We start from the raw sequence: 18,999 nt of genomic DNA on the forward strand, positions 1-18,999 counted from the left end.
GAATGGAACTGGAGCCCTCCATTTTGCGACTCAAACTTCCCCTGATGAAGCTTAAGCAGATCTAAGATGCAAGGATCAGGGTCCAAGTGTTTTCATAGAGCTTTATAGGCCATCCATAGCTTCTTGGCAGCATGCAGTCCTTGGGTGAACAATAGGCAATTATCCTAGCTTTGAAGTAGATCTCCTATTTCCTAAGCATCACAGATGATTAGCTAGCATAAGGTAATTACCCATCTTCAGACATTTACAGGTAGTTTACTACAAACTTCAAAGAGAAATAAGAATGATGATATTACTGCATTCACAGTTCATCTGTTGACATCTTCTTTTGATCGCTGAATTAACAGAATATAGCAATTAGATAAGAACCATTTATTACATGGTCAACCTTTAACAATATATATATGTAAACACACAAAAAACACAATCATTCTCTACTAATATGTCACTAAAGGTTGATTCTGGCTCAATTAGCCTGCTAGGTGTGTAACCCTTTCTGTCCCTGTGTCACAACATGGAGTATAGGGTATGTCTTGTTCCAGTAAGTGAGTTGCTGGACAGAGAAACAAATAGGGTTCTAAACATAGCTGCTGGGAATCTGTTTTGTGTGATCTCACATGAATGGCCTGATCCAGCAGACATGCTTAGCAGGTGCCTTCCTGATTGGGCCCTGCATGCACCTCAGATGGCTAAAGGCCTATCTTCCCCTGGTTTGTGAATTGTGCTGTGGCTTCAGCAGTAGATAATGCCTGGTTGCCCAGAGAGAGGCAGCAGTGTGCGTGCCCAGAGCAGAAACTTAGATGCCTAGAGATCTTTTACTTCAAAAACTTAGTCACTGAGTGAGTTTAGGTGCCTAGAGGATTTTGTGAGAGTTTTGTGCATCCCAGTAGTGCTAAAACAAAGACTTAAGTGCCTGAAACATGGACTTGGTGTCTAACTCCTGTGCATCCAAGCCTAAATGACTTGCCCAAGGCTACACAGGAAGTCTGTGATAGAGAAGGGAACGGAACTTAGTTTTCCCAAGTCCCATGCATGCGTCCCCAACCTCTGGACTATAAAACACAAAAAATAGGTAAATAAAATGAACGGTTTCACTAACATTCTCGGCATTTTTGTGAAGTGCTGGAATGAACCCATAGAAGCAAAGCTGTTTCTATGGGTTTACAGTGACAATTATTTTGAGGAGAAAACTGGGTGTTTGGAACTCGAGCTTTTCAATCTGTTGAATCTGTGACCATGAAAACCAAATCAGTTTGCAAAACTCGTGGGAAGCCCCTAACTGACCACATGCACAAATACCTGATTTGCGCACAAATATCAAGTGTTTGGGCCTGATCTTCCCCTAACTTGCACAGGTTTTACACTGGTTTGAGAGGATAATTGGTTCTTTTCTGCCTGTAATTAGGTATATGAGACTATCTGTTCAACTGATCATGCCTAACTTTAAAAATCAGGCCCTAAATCACGTAGCAAGTCAGCTTAAAAAAATGGAAAATGTATGCTAGGAGTCCTAACTGGGCACCCATGTGTTTCAGTACTAGACCACATTGCTTCTTACATACCGTACATGTTCTTCTTTGGGTAATGATCCCTGTTGTATTCCACTGTGGGAGTTATCCATGCACCTGGCATGGCAGAATTTGAAAGTAGTGGCTGTTGGGCAGTGCATGCACTCTGGCTTGCCTCATGCCTCCAACCGACGTGATAAAGGGAGGGGCGGACCAACTGCCTCTTCAGTTCCTTCTCATTGCCACGTGGTTTGGGTCGGAATCTTTTGCGTCCTCAGCTCTGATGCCATTCAGAACAGAGCCGATTGCTTCCCCCCATAAACAACTTACACCTCTCCAACAGCACAAGCAGTACCACCACTTTAACCCAAGTCAGCCTTTTTCTCCTTGGGAGATTCAGAACCCTGAGATGAACCGCTTCTCCCATACTATCCTTACCCATTCCCCAGGAGATCCACATGGCCCTGGGACCAACCACCGCCTCCCCTGACTCAGCCATGGGGACCCCTGTGACCACCTGTCAACCCCTACTCATCATATTGGTGACTCTGGGACAAGTACCCCTCTTCAGAATCTATCCGATCTGCCAGGGAGTCATCACCTTTCTTCCCTCTGAGGGAACCATCAAATTTTCCCCTGGATCCGATAGGGGAGGGAGGAGTACTATGCTCTAGTTCCATCAGAACCAGCCAGACTACCATTACTATTGCTGGATGAAGAGGTCACTTTGACATTCCTTTCCCTTCAGATGACTTCAGGCAGTTCCAAGGCCTTCTATGCAGAGTCACCAGGGAACTTCAGATTCTACTAGAGAAGATCCAGGACTCCCAACACAGGGTCTTGGACACCTTCTATACCTCTGGACCTGCGAGAATTGCCCTCCCTGTCAATGATGCCATACTGGAGCTGGCTAGGAGAGTGCGGCATACCCCCGCCACCTGTGCTCCTACCCCAAAAGGGGCAAAAAGATGTTATGTTCTGGCTTAGGGTTCAGAATTCTTATTCTCTCACCCAACTCCCAACTTGTTGGTGGCTCAGATCACTTTGGAAAGGTCCAGGTAATAACATCCCAGATCTACTCCCACAGACAAGAAGTGTAAACATTTAGATCTACTGGGGAGGAAGGTTTTCTCATCCTCCAGTCTTAAGTTCACAATAGCCAATTATCAAGTGCTATTGGCTAAATATTATTTCCTGAACTATACTTAATTTGAGGAATTCGCCAATGGCCTCCCACAGCAGGATCATACTCGTTTCCAAGCTCTGATAGAAGAAAGTTAGTTAATAGCCAGAACTGCCCTCCAATCTGTAGACAATGTGGCTGATACTACCTCTATAGCCATGGCTATTGCCATTCTTATGCAAAGGGAGTCCTGGCATCATGCCTCAGGATTCCCCTGGGGGGTCTAGAATACCATCAAGGACCTCCCCTGGATAAAACCATTCTACCAGAAGAGATGTATATTCCACTCTCTTAGACTATAGCCTATCTTTGAAGACACTGGGTCTCTCCCTCAGCTCTTTGCAAATCCACTTAGCAGCAGTCAGTGAATTCCATCCACCTACACTATTTTCGCACACCCACTAACCAATCATTTCTGGAAAGACCTGATAAGAACTTTCCTACCTCCTCAAAAGACTGTGGCCCAATGGAACTTGAATCTTGTTCTTTCAGTACTAACAATGCCCACCCCCCCTTTTGAGTGTTTAGCTACTTGCTAAAGGCTCCTCTCCATGAAGGTCACCTTTCTTGTAGCCATTGGTGAGGAGGGTCAGTGAACTTGGAACAATGATGACAGACCCACCATATGCTGTGTTCCACAAAGATAAAGTTTCTTTACGCCTACACCCCAAATTTATACCTAAAGTGATTTTGGAATTTCACCTTAACCAATCAATTCACTTACCTGTATCCTTCCCGAAACCGCATGTTTGTGCAATGGTCAACAAGCCTTAGCCTTTTACCCACAGAGAAGAAAACCAATCAGGAAGTCCTTGAGACTGTTGCTATAGTGGGGAGAGCCAGAGGGCATACCATCTTCACCCAGAGAATTTCCAAATGGATATCTGGTTGCATTCTACTCTCTCAGCTCTTGAACATCTCCACCTACAGGGTATGAGCTCACTCTACTAGAGCTCAAGCAATTACCATAGTGTTTCATCAGGACTTAACCTCCTAGGATAGTTGTAAAGCAGCCACGTGGAGCTCCATCCACACATTTGTAAGGATTATGCCCTGGTACAGGACTTAGTTGCTGATGCCACCTGTGGGATGGCTGTTCTCTGATCAATGCTACTGTCTTCCTCCATGCACTCTTCCCCTACTTGGGTACTTCTTGTCAATCACCCACAGTTGAATACAATAGGGACCATCACTCGAAGAAGAAGAGTGTAACTGGAGGCTCTTCAAGACATGTGGTCCCTATCTGTATTCCACTACACACCCTCCTTCCCCTCTACTTTGGATCTTATCTGATTTGCGGTGGAAAAGGAACTGAAGAAGTGATCGGTCCACACCACCATTTATCACCTTGGTTGGAGACACAAGGTGAGCCAGGGCATATTCACCAACCAACGGACACTACTTTCAAATTCTCTGACTCCAGGTGCATGATGTGCATGCATAACCGCCCACAGTGGAATACAGATAGGGACCACGCATCCTGAAGAACCTCCAGTTACAGGTAAGTAACTCTCCTCGTAGCAATTGTTAATCATGTGAGAAAATAAGGATTGTTTCTAATGATGGGAGCATCACAAGAGGTTCAGAGTTCTTGTTCTCTTCATATAAGAATCTAAAAATTCAGATGCATTTCCAAACTATGCACAACTCTTGGGTCAGCAAAAGTGGGCTGAAAATCTCATGAGAACAATTGAGCTTGTCAACATTAACAGGAATATTTTTGTGAAAATTTCATATTTTTTTCATCAGAATTTTGAATTCTGAAATGTCTTGATCTGCTCTATAGACCAGACTTTCTCATGAGATTTCCAGCATTACTGGTTGCATTCCCATCTGGTTAGCAGAAGACGGTATGTTGAAAGAAAGGATCCAACGTTTTCAATTCTTAAAATCTTAAGTTTACTTTTAAGAATGGGCAAAGATTTGGCAGGGTAGAGGGGGAGGGACAAGTCTTTTGTATTTTTCTTCTTATTTGGTTTGCCTACCTCTTGTTTTTTTCATTTTCTTAATCCATTCAGATATTAGGATTAAAAAGCCAAGCATAGGTAAACTATATAAATCCAATAATATAGTATTTCTATATCATCTGAGTAAAACATAAGACATTTCCAGGCAAGGATGCAATCTGACTAGTAAATGGAGACCATTATACTCCATACGTAGTGAAGTTTGAGAATTTAATATTTAGTGTCATAAATCCTACACTGTTATTTTCCTGTTATATCTTTTAGCATATTTTCCCATGAACACTTAAAATGATTTCTCACAAAATATGATGACAGAATGGTTCATAGAAGGCTTTGTCCTGGATTGTGAAAGTCAGGCTGTGTTAATAGTGTTTGCTTGTTTTCTGTATCACTGCTCAACAGTTTCGGGAGGGTTCTCCCCTCCGCCCCCCCAAAAGAAGGCAAATGAACCACATGTTTCTTCAGATTGTAAATTATAAATGAGTTGCATAATCATCTGTTACTTAGAAGCAAAGGTCAAAGGAATTTTTTTGTGTTTCTTCTATGTTCTTTAACTGGATCTTCTTTGATGTCTTCACCGCACATACATAGTGATCATTATATCCCACACTCTTGCATCATTAATGCAACTACAAACGAAACGACTCAAGTTATGAATGCCCAGCGCTTCTGTCTAACACACACAGATGTGGGAAAAAACTGAGCTAAATAAAAATACTTACTGAAGGGATTGTTCCCTGGTGTAAATGTGCTTAAAAGAAATAGGAACAAATGAGAGGCTGATGCGCCTATCTGGCATATTTTTTCCCCTCCATAAATCTGCTATCTATGCCTCTTGAGTTGCAAAATGGGAGAATGTTTTCGGGTAAAACAAGACCAATGAAATACGCTTAATGATCTTTAATTACATGCTTTATTTGTGTCATGAACTTAGGCAAGTAACAGTGTGCATTAACCCAGCGTATTAAACATTTAAAAAGTAGTGATGTGTATAGCTCAGAAATAGCAAAAATACCCCCAAAATATTCTTTCTTGTAGGAACATTAGGATTCCTGCTTTATTTTAGAGACAAAATGGACCGAAGTGCTTTCCCTTTTTAATGGAATTATTTTTACTTAAAAAACAAAACAAAAAAATTATTTAGCTCTAAGTACAGTTATGTGATCACATGTACCTCTCACAAAAAACACGATCCTAATTAGCACTGCTTTTTGACAAGCTCAGCTGTGAGTCTCTATGTCCATTTGATCCATGGACTGAAATACCTTCTCACCCTGAGAGGTTCTCAGTGCTGAAGCATATTGGCAGGGCAATCTTAAGAAGCTGTATGATCTTTAGCTGTTTGTGGGATGTCAGAAGGCTAATAATCCAACACATATCAGAAACACAAATACACATACAAAGCTGGAATGGCCATTTCAAATTGTGGTATAATAAAATGTGACAAATCTCCAGGCTGGTTGTACCTATATGTGTAAATAACCATATGTGCAAATTTTCAGTAAGAGTCCGTTCCCAACAGAGATTATTAAAGCGTGTTTCCAGAACAAGTCCCTCCTCTAATCTAAAAAGCATTTTTTATCATGGTTTGTAAAACAGTCATGTCTGGTTTACAACAGCTAGTTCTCCTAACACAATTTAATTCCCCAACTTGGCTGGGGACAAATTACTTTAAGTACAGGAACATAAAAAAAAAATCAATTTTTTTGTCATTTCACACATTTTGGTATTACAAGATTTTGCCAAAATCACGGCTCAGATTTAAATAGAAAGTTATAAACTGGTGCCTTGGTATTTTGAAAACAAGAACGTTTGAAATAATTAATGCCTTTCGGGATATCCACTTTGCATGCAGAGTAGCTACTCTTTAATAAGAAATTTTACTACCTCATCTTACTGTGCAATTTTACTGCCTATTATTTTTACTATGCATTTATAAACCCTTATATTTAGGATTTATAACCTCAGCTATTTCACATCATAACAGGTTGAAATTTGGCATACCAGTGGCAGCCCTGATTTCATTTTTTTTTCACAGAAAATTATTAACTGTTAATTGCTAATTTATAAAGATTTTGTGTGTGTGTGTGTGTGTGTGTGTGTGTGTGTATAAATATAAAACCTCTAAGAATCCTATCGACATATCGTACACGAAACAAATGACATCCATAGGAAAAATTGGATTGATGATGGTGTAGAACCAGAATTGTATCTAAACATCCATCATGTATGATGCCCATGGAGTTCTAGAACAGCAAAAAGAAATGTAGCTTGTCAGTGTTTTAGTAATGGTAGGGACAGGCCATACGATTTAAAAAAATTACACCAGCTTTAAATTTCATGCATTTCTATCTACAAACTTTAGTCAATTTCTGAAATTTCAGTTTCCAAGTTCTAGACATGATGAACCACAGGTCCTGTTCTAGGCCAGTTGCACAGAGTCAATAAGTTTAGATACAACACCAAGCTTTTAGAGTCTCACCTGAACTAAAACCTGAAGTCCAGGACTGTAGTCCTTCATCAGTCTTTACTTGGACAGTACTCCTGTTGATGTCTATGGGTCTCTGTTGACTTCTGTTGCCTGAGGAATGAGTGCATGGCAAGGCCCAACTAGTAAATTGCTCGTTAGTATTTTTTTAACCTTACTACACATTATTATTCTAGGTAGTGTACTTCATGTTTGGTGGGTTTTTTTTGCTATGCTAAGCCTATTGGACTCAATGGAATACTTGCACCATTAATTTCAATGGGATTTTATTATAATATCATTGTGTAATATTGTGTTTGATGGTAAACTATTATAGAGGAAATATACTGTAAAATACTATAAAACAGTTGATTATGCATTTTTTATTATTCAGAGCACCAGCATCTGAGTTATTTGGGCAATAGCTTTTATTATGTTTTATTAGAAATATATTATTTTTGACAAAAATTTCATTGAAATGAATGGATGATTTCATTGTTGATTTCCATGTGACTTTGAATAGTAAGACTATTCTTTAGCTATATATTATTTCACATGTCTGCTTTATATAATACAATGAGATGAGAGTGATGGATCTATTCATAGGGGTGAAATTATCCAGAAATAACAAGTAAGCATTTTACTTGGCACTGTACATAGTTTGTATAACAATTCTTTACATACAGTGTGACTGACCAATCTAGTCCCGTCTATCTTGGACTTTTACAGTTTGGCCTTTTTAATGGCCTTTATGTGGCTAGGCCTTTCCGGGAGTAGTGCAGAGACTACTTGTTTGCTCCAGTGGAAAGTAATTTGCTACTAGCTCTTGCTAGGAGCAAATTACACACACTCTCTAGCCTTCCACACAATGATAGCTCAACTGTGCTGGCTGGCATGGTGAAGATGGAGCCACAGAAAAAAAAGCCACCTAGTTGCTTAGAGATGTGTATTGGGTACCCAGCACCAGTTTAACCCTTTGTGCTGAGACCCCAGGTCTACAGAGACCACACACGAGGTGAGGTGAGGTTGCCTTACTCCCCTCATATCCTTGTATGACCACATGAGCTGGGCCATGAGCTGGCTCATAGTAAATACGAGGTCACTGCAAAATATTTGATGAAAAATTTCATATTTTATTTAAATTTCTGCAATATTTCTATTTTGGGAAAAAAAACCACCCTGAAATGTCTTCAGCATATTGTCTCAAAAATATAGTTATGAATTAAATGGGACTAAATTGCATTAAAAAACAGGGTCATATTATTGAGTAATAAATCCAGTTTCATAATCTGAAAACGTATTGCCAGGTTGGGATTCACATCAGCACAACATTGCAATGGAACGATGAAACAACTGCACCATTTACTCAAAGGCCTCTTTGTCTATCTTTTGTTTGCTGTTCATATTTTTGCTTTTGTGGATTTACGTCAGATTTATAATGTCCTTTGGTTTTCAGTATTTACCAAAGCAGATTTGTGTTTGTCCTTTTAGCCGTTAGGAACATAACACTGGAAATATTTCTGCTTTATTTTTCAGTTTGTAAGATGAATTTAGACAAAATGAACATTAATAGAGTCCCAATAGATTGATTGTTTGAAAACTATCATAAATATCATCTTTCAGTGTTAAACAGAAATTGCCAAGTCACATAAATAAGTTGTTAATGCCAGCTATCCACATAACTTACTGTATTTCTGATACTATTTGATTAGTGTATGAGAAGCTATTTAGTAACTCTCATGTCAGATTTAAAATATATCAATGCAAGATTTTGTTGTTTTTTCAGTTTTTTTTCCATGTTATGTTTTAGGCTAATAGGCTGGTGGGGTCATGAATTCAAAACTAGATTTCTCATGGAAAACAGTATGTATACTTCTTTAAATATGTCACATGATTTAGAACTTGCATTCATCGCTGTTCACCATTATTTTGAATAGAAATGATAAGACTTTATATTTGCTCACTGGTGTTAAACCTATTAAGGCCCAATTCATCCCTGATGTTGTGCAGCTTCACTGAAGGCAATGAAGTAACATATGTAATGAATTTGCTCTACTGTCATGTCAATCTAGTTGTTTGCTTCAGGATGGTTTGCTCAAACAAATGCACCAAAAAGGCCTTTCAAAAATTCAAACTTGGACTATGGGTAAAATTTTCAAAAGCACCTGACTTACCCTACTAGGTTTCCTTCTTCATATTAAGTAATACTTTATGGTGGGAGTAATTCCATTGGAATGAATGAGAAACCTGAATGAAGGGGGCTGAATTTGGCCCTAACTGAAAACAGCCATCTATTGTGGCTTTACTACCCCAAGCTAGAACTTAATGAGGTATAAAATAAAACAATGACCTGTTTCAAAAGAAGTGAAATGTCTGTGTTATAGCCTTGTGCATGGACACACAGGAGTACTTAACATATCTGGAGGTCAGTCTCTCCTCCAACCCCATCTTAGAGGAGACCTCAGCCTGCAGGAGGGTTAGAATCTTGCTTTGTGGCTTTGCTATGTGAGTCCTTGCCAGTGTGACTTTGGGTCAACACTGCTGGCCTCAGTCCTCTCTTTGAGATACTGTAAGGATTCTGGCCAAAAGTATAGAGAGAGACTGGGCTAGTCTTGCTGGAGAGCCATCATCAGACATGTCATCTTCTAAAGCATAAAAAATGAAATCTGTCACCTCAGACACTCTCCACTCCCTCTCCTTTGGGTTCCTACTCACAAAAGACTAGTCTTGAAGTCATTTTGTAGAGGCAGTTCACAGGAGGAAGATGAGTTTAGTAAGTCCTCACAGTGAGTGGGAGGTGCTCCCTTCCATTGAAAGAGCTCTGGTGCTTGCATGATCACATGAAATTTCAAAGCCTAAAGCAGTGGTAACCAAAATCTGGCCTGGAAGTCAATTGCCCCCCCCCCCCCCCAAGTTCAGTAGTGGCCTAAAAGGGTTTATGGACACTACATGTCCCTTGTATGTGGTATTCCATTTAATCCAAGTGGACTTTGTTTAGCTCAAGATGGACCACTGCAATCTGCAGTCTCCACAAGCCACTTATTCATATTAAAGATAAAAAGCTTGAGTCTCCTCTCAATTACTGTGGTTTTGTACTCCTTTTATACTGCATTGACTTCAATACAGATGCTTGTAGTTTACACCAGTGTGAGAAGGGAATCAGGCCTAAAGGCAATTTTAATATGTTCAAGTACATGAAAATTAATTGCAGTCCTCTGGCTCTTGGAAAGCTGCTAATGTAACCTTCAGTTGATAAAATTTGAGTACCTCCAATGTGAAGAATAGTAGCTGCAAGTGGAGTAAACATGTTCTCTGATAATGAACCAAATCCTAAGGCCCCACTGACTTTAGTGAAAGTTTTAATTGAATGAATAAAATAACTAAAAAAATAAAACTAACAGAAGTTATTCATTTTCCAGAATTGCAACTAAGTCCTGGAATCAATGGATTTCGGTTATCAAATCCTCCAATGTTATTGGTCTGTGCACTGCATGCTAGTTTAGAGGTAGGTAGTTATATTTCTTATGACTATGAATTTTAAGAATCTACAAATTGTAGAATGGAATCTTAGATTTTTCATCAATATTGTCTTTCTTTAAAAATGTAAAATTTAGACCAGGACTACATGTGGTTATGAGAGATATGGTTGACTTTTCACAAACCTTTCTATTGGAAACCCCACACTTGTTTTATATTTTTGGGTTGATCTGAATACAAGAACTCAAGATGAAAATAAAACAAAATTGATGGAAACTCACCAGATCATACAAAATCATTGTGCTAAAACTGAACGTTTCCAGGTGAGATTTTTAACAGAATCATTTTATCTGCCTCTGCCAAAAGAATAAAATGAATCTTGGCAGTATTTGTTGGTGGGACTCAAAACCCAGAATCAGGCAAGATTTTATTTGATTTCAGGCTTCATTGGACTTGCCTGGTTTGACATTTCACTTCAAATGTTTCAATGCTCTGAATGTGCAGGGCCAAATTCTGCTCTCAGTTACTCACCTCTAGCTCCAGACTGTCTCCTCCTGACTTCAGCTTACTTTGCTGTTTTCAGTGGAGTTCCTCCAGATTCACACCAGTGTAACTGATGGGCAGATTGTGCCTCGCTGCAGTTTACCTATGAAAACTGCAGGAAACTCGACACACAGTTTCTTCTTAATTCTTTTGTCAGGAGGGTAAGGTTTGTTCAATATGGAAGAAACAGGATCTGGCCACCCAGTGTCATGGATCTTGGGTGGTTGAACTAGCTCTGAGAATCCATCTCCTTTATTCCCTGGCAGCAGAATTTCAGCAGCTGGTATCTGGCCTTTGGAGCCTTCCTCAAAGAGGGATTACCACTATAGAGTTTGGGAGTGGAAAGGAATTACAGCCTGGGGCTGTTAGTTTACTTGGGAAGTACATCAGAGTAGTGGAAGGATGATTTGCATCTCCCTGGCCCTCACACTCCATACTATATCCTCCCATATTAATTCCTGAACCAGGAGAGTGCCCCCTCTGAAGGCCATGGGAAGGGAAATTTTTTCCATGATGGTAGAATGGGAGTAATCCATGCACAGAAGGTCCCATGATCAGACGTTGAGAGCAGAATTCAGCCCATTTAGGAAAACATTCAGAACCCCTTTAGATGTCCTGTGTGGTGGTGCAGTCGCATATTGCCATATTTCATCTCCAGACATGGCTGCATTTCTGTGATGGGTGAATGTATCCCTGTACAAATGATTCTCAATCACTCAGGGATCATTTGTGGATGAAAGGTGCAGTGATGCATAGCTTTCTCTATGCTGCAATACGCTCAAACTTCAGAAACTGTTTTTTAAAAATCAGATTAAAACAATCTTGGTTAGCAATGTTCTGTGGCCAGTCTGAACAGGGTATAATTTTTAAAAATAGTTTCCAAAATCATTTTATTAGCACTAGTTGTACTGGTGAAGCCAATTCTGGAACAAAAAACCAACCCCCTCGCACTACCTTTTCATCTGTTTGTTATGAAAAACAAAAAGTATCTTAGACATGTACAAAACAAACCTTTAAAGTCAGAAAATTGCCAGCTGAGGCTATCTTTTCTCTCCAGCATTACATACTAAACTGAAGGACTGCAAAAGGTCACAGAAATACTTCTTGTTCTGTTTGACAATTTATTCTGTTGGTCCTTAAACATTCAATATATTTTTAAACTTTAAGTGACCTTAGAGATAAGCTAAAAGCAGCTCTGCTATGACCCAGATTGTCACTACTCCAGTTTGTGTGGGTGAATGTAATTTAGCCCACCTTAGGGAGTCTCAAAGAGCGATAGCTGATCATATTCCACTGACTCCCCTTTTCATGCCTGCATTACCCTTTTGGCACAGACAGGATTTCCCAGTGCTAATTGCTCTAGGACAGTGGGAAACAGAATAGTTTCCATGTCTGGCAAGAGATGGCTTGTGAAATTGTATGCCATCCTGCACTGGGACACATTAAGCAGAAGGCAGTGTTTCCAATGGAAACAATGAAAACTGCAAGTGCTGAAGCCTCAATAATGCTTAAAGTGACTGTTATGGCACTAGCTGTTCCCTTTTATGGATTAAAGTGCATGTGGTGGGAAGATCTCCATGGCCACATTAAAAAAAAACTTTTTGAAAAAGTCAACTCAGACGGCAAATATTCCTTGAACAAAACCAAGTAACCAGGCTTTCTACCAGCAACCTAAGAGAGGGATCAAGAATCCTCCTCCTCCTGTAAACCCAGTAGCTCCAGCAAAGTCTTTTGTATACCTCCTGCACAGGAGCGGTTCTAGTTTTAGGTTTTCCATCCAGGAAGATGCTGATCCATTCCTGACCCTTTCACATTCTATATCCACCTCCACTGCAGCAGTATCTCCCTGCAAGGTCTCTGCCTGACCAGCCACATCTTGCACACCGCTGCATATAGGAGATGTGGCATTTCAGCTGTGTTTAGGCCAGGTTACTCCATGCCCATGATAGTATTGGAGTCAATGGCCTGTGGATATTCAGCAGGGAGGAGACAGCATGCTGTAAATTAAGTGGGATCTCTTGGCTATCTCTTCCTGTAATCACTTTATACTCTTTATTTTCATATTATAATGTAGTATGATTTAAATACTATTCTGAAGTTTCTCCCTCAGGGTCTGATTTTTGAGTCTGCAATCATTAGAGGGCACAATCAGCTGCAATGACATAAATTAAAATGTAGGGGATGGAATCGGGGCTGGGAGGGATAGCTCAGTGGTTTGAGCATTGGCCTGCTTAAACCCCCCAGGGTTGTGAGTTCAATCCTTGAGGGGGCCACTTAGGAATCTGGGGCAAAATCAGTACTTGGTCCTGGTAGTGTAGGCAGGGGGCTGGACTCAATGACCTTTCAAGGTCCCTTCCAGTTCTAGGAGATAGGATATCTCCATGAATTTGGCCTTAGATTTAACTACCTGGTTTTCAGGGACAATCAGTACTTGGAAGTTTATTTTGTCATTTGGCCCTGCAACATGCACAAACAAAATGTTGTGTTCTGTTTTGTTTTTAAACTTGGTCTTAAAATCATATTTTCAATTGTCTTCCTTAACTGAGCCATTCCATATGCCCTGCCAGTGGGGGAAGTGAGAGACACATGCCTCCTTTTTATTCCTCACAGATTTTGGCAAAACTGTTTGTCCCCCTCAGTGTGGCAGCAGGGTTAAATAGTGTCACCACCTATTACAATTTTATCATGAGTCTTGTGGAATGTGGAGTTTGTCTTAAAACACCATTTCCTGGAGTCGGGTAAGAGCCTTTTTTTTAAAAGTTAGAAAAGAAGAAAGAAACAGTTTTTTCCAAACATCGTAGTTGTGGAGAAAAGCTTAAAAACATGAATCCTAAAGGCTCCAAAGACCAGAAGGCAAGTAAAATGGACTCAAAATGTATTATTTAAAAAAACCAACCTCATGGTTTTTAAGCCAATATCAAGATGTTCCAGGGCCTGACCCATGATTTTTGAAACTGCTATTTTCATTCTTAGTCCTGGTCCAGCACCCATATTTTTTATTGTAGTGGCACTATGGAGCCTGCAGTATTTATGGACAATATTTATTCACAAACCAGATACCTGCCCTACTAGCCACTTGATTTGTGTTTTCAGATTCCCATGTGCATAGGTAAATGTGTTCAGAACTACTCCAGCAGCAGATAAGGAGACCCTTTACATCTGGCCCTTAAAGCACATAGTCTTGTATTTTCTAAGGCTCAATTCTGCTACCTTCATTTACACGGGGTAGCATGTTACTACTTGGTTCCAGGGGTACTACTTACAGAGAAAGCTAATACTTAACATGATTAAAGATAGAAGAATCCAGCCCCCAGAATATTGTGGCTCTTGAAATGATTAAAATTATTGAAAAGGACAAAAATGGCCTCATCCTTCTTTGGAAGGTTTCTGTTTTATTGTTTCTGTTTTCAGCTGCAGCAATGGATTATCTTTCTAATTATTTACATCCTTGTAGGTCTTTGGTCAAACTACAATGAAAGCACTGAGAAGGAAATCCATTCTGCTAACGGGTTACTTGGAGTATCTGATAAAGCATTACTACAGTGAGGATAAAGCAAATCCAGAGAAACCCTTTGTAAAAATAATCACACCACCTCAGATTGAGGAAAGAGGATGCCAGCTCACACTAGTTTTTTCTGCTCCAATCAAATCTGTATTTAAAGAACTGGAAAAAAGAGGAATAGCTGTGAGTAAATCAGTCTTCCCTGCTGCTGATTTTCCCATGCTTTGTTTTATGACTCTACTGCACTGAGTTAATCATTTTTGTTATTATTCCTGTATAATTCCATATAAAACCTGAGAAAGGCCCCAGTTAATTTCAATAGGCTTTGGATCAGGCCTACAGAGGATAAATTTCTTATTTATAATAAAAGAGAAGCTTTATCAATATTCAGATTACAAGAATATGATTTTTTTCACCCTAAACTTGAACAAACTCTTTTTGCAGGTTTAGAAATGTTTGGATAACTTCCCCCTCACTTCACATTTCCCCACCTCCTCACCCCCCACAGACACCATAAACAAACAGTCTGGTTTTATACATCACTGCTCTGTTTTCTCCCACTCAATATGAAACGTTCCAGCATTAACATAGTATAAAGGAAGGCTATTTCCAACCCATTTGGAAAGTGCCAGGAATCTCAACAAGAAGGACATCTTGAGATTCCCAGGCTAATTCTGTTGATTGAAGAGGTGTGGCTAATTCAGAAAAGCCTTCAGATTTTTATGTACTGAATAAATGGAATAATAAAATATTTTCATAATTCATCTTTAGCTCTGAAAGAAATTTATATAAGTGGATGTTATTACCCACATTTTATAGATCATCTGCTAGACTGTAGGCTGTCCAGACCATCATTCTTTTTCTCTATGTTCTGTACAGCATTGATTTATTATCATTACCTGAGACTAGCATTAATGCTGGGAGAAATTTTGTGGCTGAAACCCTTTTTTTTTGGCTGAAAAATGCAGATTCGGGTCAATTGAAACATTTCATGAATTTGTGCTAATTTTGGCAAATTGTTTCAGTCGAAGAAATAGAAATGTCCAAGTGGTTAATTTTGATATTTCCAAAATATTTTGATTTTTTGGGGAGCTAGATTCACAAGGGGTAGTAGGCACCATTCACAAAACTGAAGAGGAGGAAGAGGTCATGCCAGTAAGGGAAAATGACACTATAGCTTGGGTGCTCATTGAGGAGAGGGGGACCACCTGGGTTCTAGTCATGTGCCTATGAAGAGCTTTAATTATTTATACAAAATGGAAGAGCTTCAACAGGAAAGATTGAGAGAGGCCCTCCCTAAAGTAGCCTATAGTGTGCTGGGTTAGGGCCCTCATCTTGTCTGTAGGAAGCCTGGGTTCAAGTCCTTGCCCTACAGCTAGGATTTAAACCTGAGTCTCTCTCAGGTTAGTGCCCTAAGTAGTGAGTATAAACAGGGCATCACTACACCCTCTTTGTTTTGTGAATGGCACCTACATCTCCCTGTGAATCTTGCCCTTCATTTCCTCTGCTTGCTTATATATATATATATATATAAAATCAAACAGTTCAAGTTTCCTAAAATGGAATTTTTCAATTCATTGAAATATTTTTTTAAAATGTGTGTGGGTTGACCCTGAAACAGGTTTTGTTTTCTTTTTGATTTTTTTTCTCCAGAACTGAATCTGAAAAATCAATAATTCACCACAGATCTAATCAAGGCTGCACTGTGAAAGGTGCTGCCTATGTACATAGTAGAAGACCATCCCTGCCCCAATGAGCTTGTAATCTAAATAGAAAGAAACAGAAACATTTTACAGATGGGAAGCCTGAGACAGAGCGGTGAAGTCACTTCCCAATGCTCACTCAGGAAGTCTGTGGCTGAGTCAGAAATTTGAACCCAAACCCCATATCTTAAACCACAAGATCATCTTCCTCTAACTGACACTTATTAGTAACCTAAAAGGTTATTTTCTCTAAATCTGAAGAAGAGCTCTGTGAAGCTCAAAAGCTTTCCCCTTCTACCAACAGAAGTTGATTCAAAAAAAGATATTGCCTCACCTACCTTGTCTCTCTCCCTGGGACCAACATGACTACAAAAACACTACAAAATGTATAATACTCAGTAAGGAGCTCTCAGATAAAACAGTTCCTTTAATGATCTGCAAAAAACCAGAACCTTGTTGTTAGCAATACATACAATAGGAGAGGTAAAAAACAGTATTCTCCTTAGAGAAATATTCTAGAGTTCAGATAGCAAGGTAACTGAAAGCTGGTAACCAGTGAGCACAGGTCAAAAAAAGTGAAGGTATCAGAGCCTGAATTTAAGGTATTTAAGGTATGTGTTTGGAGGTTAGAAGTGCTGGCGGGATGATAGTCTAATGCCATATAAATGATATAGTAGATCTATTTCTGCTGGTGACTTGCGTTTCCAAAGGGCAATACTTGTAGGCAGAATACACTTATGTGTTTTGGTGCTGCCAAGGAATTCCAGGAACTACTGCTTTTAAGAGGGCATAGGGCATAATGCTGTTGCCTTGTCATTGGGACACAGTAATGTTTCATTTTTAGGAGATTATCCTATTCAGCAAAATATTTAAGTTCAAAATCACAGCAAGTCTTGTGACATTATTTGTAGCTTTATTATAAAACGTACTTTGTGCATACTTTTTATCAAGAATCTGGGCCATATTCAGTGCTGTGCCTCTCAGGATTCACAGTGCAGAAGGTGTTGCCCATGGGTGAGGGGCAAAGATGGCTTTTTTGCCAGATGAGTGCTTCCCTAATTCTGGGCTGCTTCAGGGGCCGATGTAGATCCTGGCATAAGTCAGTTCTGTAGCACAGAATACCCAGAGTTCAGAGTGCTCTGGACACTCCCCATAACATCCCCTATTGCAGGGGCTGCACAGAAGGGAGAGGGTGTGTAGGGCTGCCTATGTTGTTTCTGCATTGGGGATGTTCCTTGGAGGCGCTTTACTTCACCAGAGAGGTGTAAAAGAGGTAGCAGCATGGACCAGAATCTTGATCCCACAGCTAGGTTCTTGTAATATGCCATTATTCATTGTATCTTTATTGTCTCAACCTTAAAGATATATATAAGAATATAAGAATGGCCCTACTGGGTCAGACCAAAGGTCCATCCAGCCCAGTATCCTGTCTTCCGACAGTGGACAGTGCCAGGTGACCCAAAGGGAATGAACAGAACAGGTAATCATCAAGTGATCATTCCCTGTCACTCATTCCCAGCTTCTGGCAAACAAAAGGATCTCTCTTCCTCGAACTTGCAGTAGCCAGACTTTAGGGAGAGAGGGTGGGCTGGTTTTTAGTTAGTGTTATTGCATGAAGGCAAGGAAGAGGTGAGCTTTTTCTTGTGACAAATACATTTGAAGTGACATTAATTTATTAAACGTTTCTTTTCTGTTTTGCAGTGTGACATGCGAGAACCAAAAGCTCTTCGTGTTGCCCCAGTTCCTCTCTACAATTCTTTCCATGATGTACACAGATTTATTGGAATCCTGGGATCTGCAATTACATCTGCAAAACAGGCAGCAAACAATGCTGCACTATCCTGATCTTATTGATGGCTCAGCTGTATCTTTTAATCTATTTCTGACTAAGATGCATTTATTCTTCTGAGCAATTCTGTCCTTCTAGTAGACTAGGCTATATTCACTGCAATTTACAACAACAACAACAAAAAGGGGGTGAGGGTGATTGAATAGTTATTTACAACAGACTGTACTTTTTATTAAAGCTAATATTTCCTCTTTGCTTTGACTTTGACTACACAAGTTCTTATGATCTGTACATTTTAATGGGGCTTTTCTAAAACATTTTATAGTTTCATTCCATTAGGCTTGAGAAGAGGAACAAGTGAAGACTTCAATAAATAAAAAAATAAAAAATCTCATTGTACTATAACAATATGATGCATAACAAAGAATGGAAATATTAGGCTTATTACTTCAGTAATGTACCAAAAGTTTGCAACCTATTTTGCAGTTTTAATTAGCATCAATTCTGTTTAAATAAATGCATAGGTACATTTTAAAAAGAAAATCTGCTTTTTTTGGTAAAGTCATTAGTTGGTGCTTGAGAAATCTCTAATGGAGCAATCATTTTGAGCTTTTGTTTCACTCAGAAGGCCAAAGTGGTGAATTCTCATTATATTACAGCCACTTTACACCACTTTAGCAGCATGAAGGGAGGGACCTTCAAGGAGAGTAATATATTTGCACCCATGTAGACAGGGCTTGTCTACATGAGAAAGTTACTGGTTTATATAACTGTGATTTTAAACACTTACTTTGGTTTAAATAAGGCTTATTAACTGGTTAGCTGAAGTCAGTTAGGAAATGGCTTAAGTTAAAGATGTC

At 39.5% G+C, this 18,999-nt stretch overlaps 1 protein-coding gene across 12 annotated transcripts in view; it reads left to right on the plus strand.

Annotated features, from left to right (window-relative positions):
• KYNU (kynureninase) overlaps positions 1-18,393 on the plus strand; it is a 120,444-nt gene extending 102,051 nt beyond the window's left edge. For all 12 annotated transcript variants that reach the window (XM_065561620.1, XM_065561625.1, XM_065561622.1 and 9 more), the window contains 4 exons: positions 8,936-8,988; positions 10,545-10,630; positions 14,600-14,830; positions 18,052-18,393. In XM_065561620.1, coding sequence (XP_065417692.1) covers positions 8,936-8,988; positions 10,545-10,630; positions 14,600-14,830; positions 18,052-18,195 — 514 coding nt within the window. In that variant the 3' untranslated portion in view covers positions 18,196-18,393. The remainder of the gene's footprint in view (positions 1-8,935; positions 8,989-10,544; positions 10,631-14,599; positions 14,831-18,051) is intronic.
• The last annotated feature ends 606 nt before the right edge of the window (positions 18,394-18,999 follow it).

The sequence above is a fragment of the Chrysemys picta genome, chromosome 11 (genome assembly GCF_011386835.1).
Source record: "Chrysemys picta bellii isolate R12L10 chromosome 11, ASM1138683v2, whole genome shotgun sequence".
Taxonomy (NCBI): domain Eukaryota; kingdom Metazoa; phylum Chordata; order Testudines; family Emydidae; genus Chrysemys; species Chrysemys picta.